Source organism: Anopheles ziemanni, chromosome 3 (assembly GCF_943734765.1).
Source record: "Anopheles ziemanni chromosome 3, idAnoZiCoDA_A2_x.2, whole genome shotgun sequence".
NCBI lineage: Eukaryota > Metazoa > Arthropoda > Insecta > Diptera > Culicidae > Anopheles > Anopheles ziemanni.
This window is the reverse complement of record NC_080706.1, coordinates 97,429,252-97,432,692: the sequence shown is the minus strand read 5'-3', so window position 1 is coordinate 97,432,692 and position 3,441 is coordinate 97,429,252. Positions and strand designations below refer to the sequence as shown.

At 42.0% G+C, this 3,441-nt stretch overlaps 1 protein-coding gene across 1 annotated transcript; it reads left to right on the top strand.

The window, feature by feature from the left end:
* Positions 1 to 2,172: 2,172 nt before the first annotated feature.
* Positions 2,173 to 3,441, top strand: LOC131288056 (mpv17-like protein). Its single transcript, XM_058317157.1, has 4 exons — positions 2,173 to 2,301; positions 2,366 to 2,454; positions 2,913 to 3,025; positions 3,101 to 3,441. Exons 1-4 carry the CDS (start codon positions 2,173 to 2,175, stop codon positions 3,346 to 3,348), a joined length of 579 nt encoding a protein of 192 aa, XP_058173140.1. The 3' UTR covers positions 3,349 to 3,441.

Below are 3,441 nucleotides of genomic sequence, written 5' to 3'. Positions count from 1 at the left end.
CTTGCCTTTTGGGGAGTAGGGCGACCATTGGAGAGTCATCGATCGGTTACAATCTTTCATCCCCGCCACAACGGAGTACGTGACACCATGTTCAAAGAAGCAGCCGCGCTTCTTTGCACTGCAGAAGGAACCAAAGGTTGTCCCGACCGCATGATGTCATACGTATGCTCTGCCCCATCGATGGCTGAAATGAGCGAAAATTCCTACTCCAAACCTACGGAAACGGATGCCGCATTCTTGTGTGCTCATCGGTAATCTTCACGTCGATGTCGTCTACATCGTCTTCATCAGGCGGGACTCCGCTGTTAGAAGCTCGTTGACAATCATGGTACCCTCAATGTGATGCCCTTTTACCAACTTTTATTACGGCCGCTACAAGTGGTGTTTCCCCAGCTAAGCGTCGCTGCGTTTTTGCTCCAACAACTCTCGATCGAGCTCACGATGTGACTACACGGCATCACATGTGCAGAGAAACAAGCGGGTCCTTCAATTGAACCTCGATCGCGAGAACCCATCAGCTCGGCGCCGTCGATTGCGAGAAATTGCAACTGCATCCAGAACTGCACTCTGTTGCACATAACCGGCAGCATCTCGAGCCTTTCGCAGGCGAGATCGAGACAGCACGCTGGATCAAGAACATCACACTGATATGTGTATGCGTGGGTCGAGGCGCTTGTTAATGTCATTAACCGCGTTGCGCCAAGGCACGCGGAGTGCTGGCCCACAACACGGAGTTTGCTGAGGAATGGGAAAATTTAACCGAAACAAGAAACAACGAAGTTCTGTTTTGTTGGTGTCTTGCATTTTAGCACAACCACAGCACAACCAATCAAGTATTACGAATCGAATGAAACGTATTCAATAGCATGAACCTAAACAGCTCCTAATATTTGGGGTCAGTTTTCAATCAGGGTTTGCTGTTTAGCTGTTAAGTCCGTTGACTCTTAATAATAAAATATTCTCTCAAAACCATCAAACGAACAGAATCTGGAATTCAGAACAATTTAAGATCATTGACATGTATTCCAATTTATTTAGTTTGAGTAAACTAAGATATAAATTTGATAACCTCACTTGACGCCTTGTTTTTCACGATAAAATAAACTATTTTTTATGTAATTTCTATATTTGATTATTGCTTTAAGTCAACATACCTCCCTGCATACAATCTAACCTTTAAATATTGGTTATACGAATGCGTATGTTACTTTTTGGGCGTTAAAGATGAAGAAACACAACAGTGTCGAAATGGTGTTCACCGCGCTCTAGCTTGCCAATGGTTGGCTGATTTCAATTTAAAACAACCACATCGAGTTTATTAGTATCAATTGACCGTGATTATATTATCGTGTCGCGAGTTTGTGTTTCAACGCTCTTTAGACAAGCTGTTTCGGGAGCCACTCAGCAGTGTTGTTCTCGGTCCCATAGCGACCTGTTGCGTTTTCATACTAAACGGTGTTTCTTCTACCAACGTAGAGAAAAGTCCCGAAAAAGGTACGCTATCGTGTGGTACACAAACGATTGTGTTTCGGTGGGGGAGTTTGAAACATAAAAATACCGACGCCGACCTTTCTTACGACACTTGGGCATAGGCCCGGACACAGTAGCAAAACCATAATAAAGCAACAAGAAAACGTCAAACACACTATGCTGTGACTGGTGTCTATTGCGCATGAATGCCATTGCTCGTGTGGTTGAAATGTTGTTCATGCGGTCTAGAAAATTGATTTCTTTAGTCGAAAGCATCATTCAGTCGGTGCCGTCGAGTGAAAGAATTTGCAGTTGAACAGAATTACAGATTACCCCTTTTACCTCAGCAACTATGTACAACTTCTACACTGCCAAATGATGCTTAAATACTGTCCTTTTTGTCGTCATCCAAGCAGTGAGGTACCGAGCAAAGCGCTCTTGTGAACCACAGTCCAGTGATTTGCTTATGAAAAAGCACGATTTGCCATAAACACGATAGCCCGTGGCGTGGTGTGTTGTAAGAAAAATTTTTCACCTTATCAACCGAGTTTAATTTGATAAGAGCCAAACGTAAGTAACAGTTGACATTACTTGAAGTTAAACATACCTTACTCACATTAAATATTTTTCTTTTTCCTTTTCGGTTCGGGCAGTTTCATCCAACCTCCCAGGAGTTGTGGTGTTACAGATAAGTAGGCAAATATGGCAACGCTTCTAAAAGCGTTTGGAAGCTTTTTCACTAAGCACCCCTTAGCGGGAAATGGACTTGTGTATGGTACACTGTACGTGGGTGCGGAATTTTCACAGCAAACAATCACAAGAAAATTCTTGGTAAGTTCTTTTACCGGCTATCAGCTACTGTTAATTGATGACATCAATTTGAATGTCATTACAGACGGATCCCCCACAGGACATTGATCGACCTACCATCGCCAGATACGCAGTTATGGGCACGTTTATATACTCACCTATTCTCTATAATTGGTGGGTGTGGAAAGGATCCAGCAATAGATAATGAAATCCAATTTTAAATCATGTTTAATTTTTCTAACAGCATTCCTATTTTTCTCTTGGTTTCTTTTTCCATTACTCTAACAATCATCACTGGGCTTTTTTTGTTATCTTCCCTTTATACTGGAATCTTCATGTGCATGAAAATGTCTCAAAAAAAAAAAAAATTCATGTAGCTGATGCGTCCGACGCTATATAGCTTCTTATACCCATTCGCAAGCAAATAATTTTCCACAATCAAGGATGAAGGATGCCGAGGCTTTTTGCTTTCGTAAGGTAAATTATGCACTCTTTTTCTCACACCAACAAGCACGGAGTAAAATCGTAACATTAATATGTATTAAACTGTTTACGGAACATGGGTCAATGGTTGCATTGCCAAAGTATTAACAATTGTAATTTTCATATTCTCGCCTAACGGTTTCTTGTAGGTACAAATGGCTAGATAAAGCCTTCCCCGGCACTGCCAAACGCATTGTAATGAAAAAGCTACTCCTGGACCAGTTCGTCCTAACTCCACCTTTGCTAGTTATATTCTTTACTGGTATGCGTTGGGCTAAGAGTTGATGTTAGCTTTACAACCAAATTAATCACCTTCTTATTCTTCTACCCATTGCAGGTATGTCGTTTATGGAACGACAGTCATCCGTCACCGAAGAGTGCCGTCAAAAGTTTGTACCAACTTTTGCTCGGTCCTGTTTATTTTGGCTTCCGGCACAAACGCTTAACTTCTTGCTGGTCCCCCCGAAGTTCCGCGTCGTCTACGTGGGCTCCTGTGCCTTCGCCTGGGTTAACATTCTCTGTTGGGTGAAACGCCAACAACTGGTCAACCGAAACGAAGTACAAGCAATCGACCGAACAATTTAAAACACTCAAAACAATGATACCATAACGCTTTTAGATAGGAAGTCAAAACGAGATATTTTCTATGAGAGAAGTTTTCACAATTTGTATATTTCA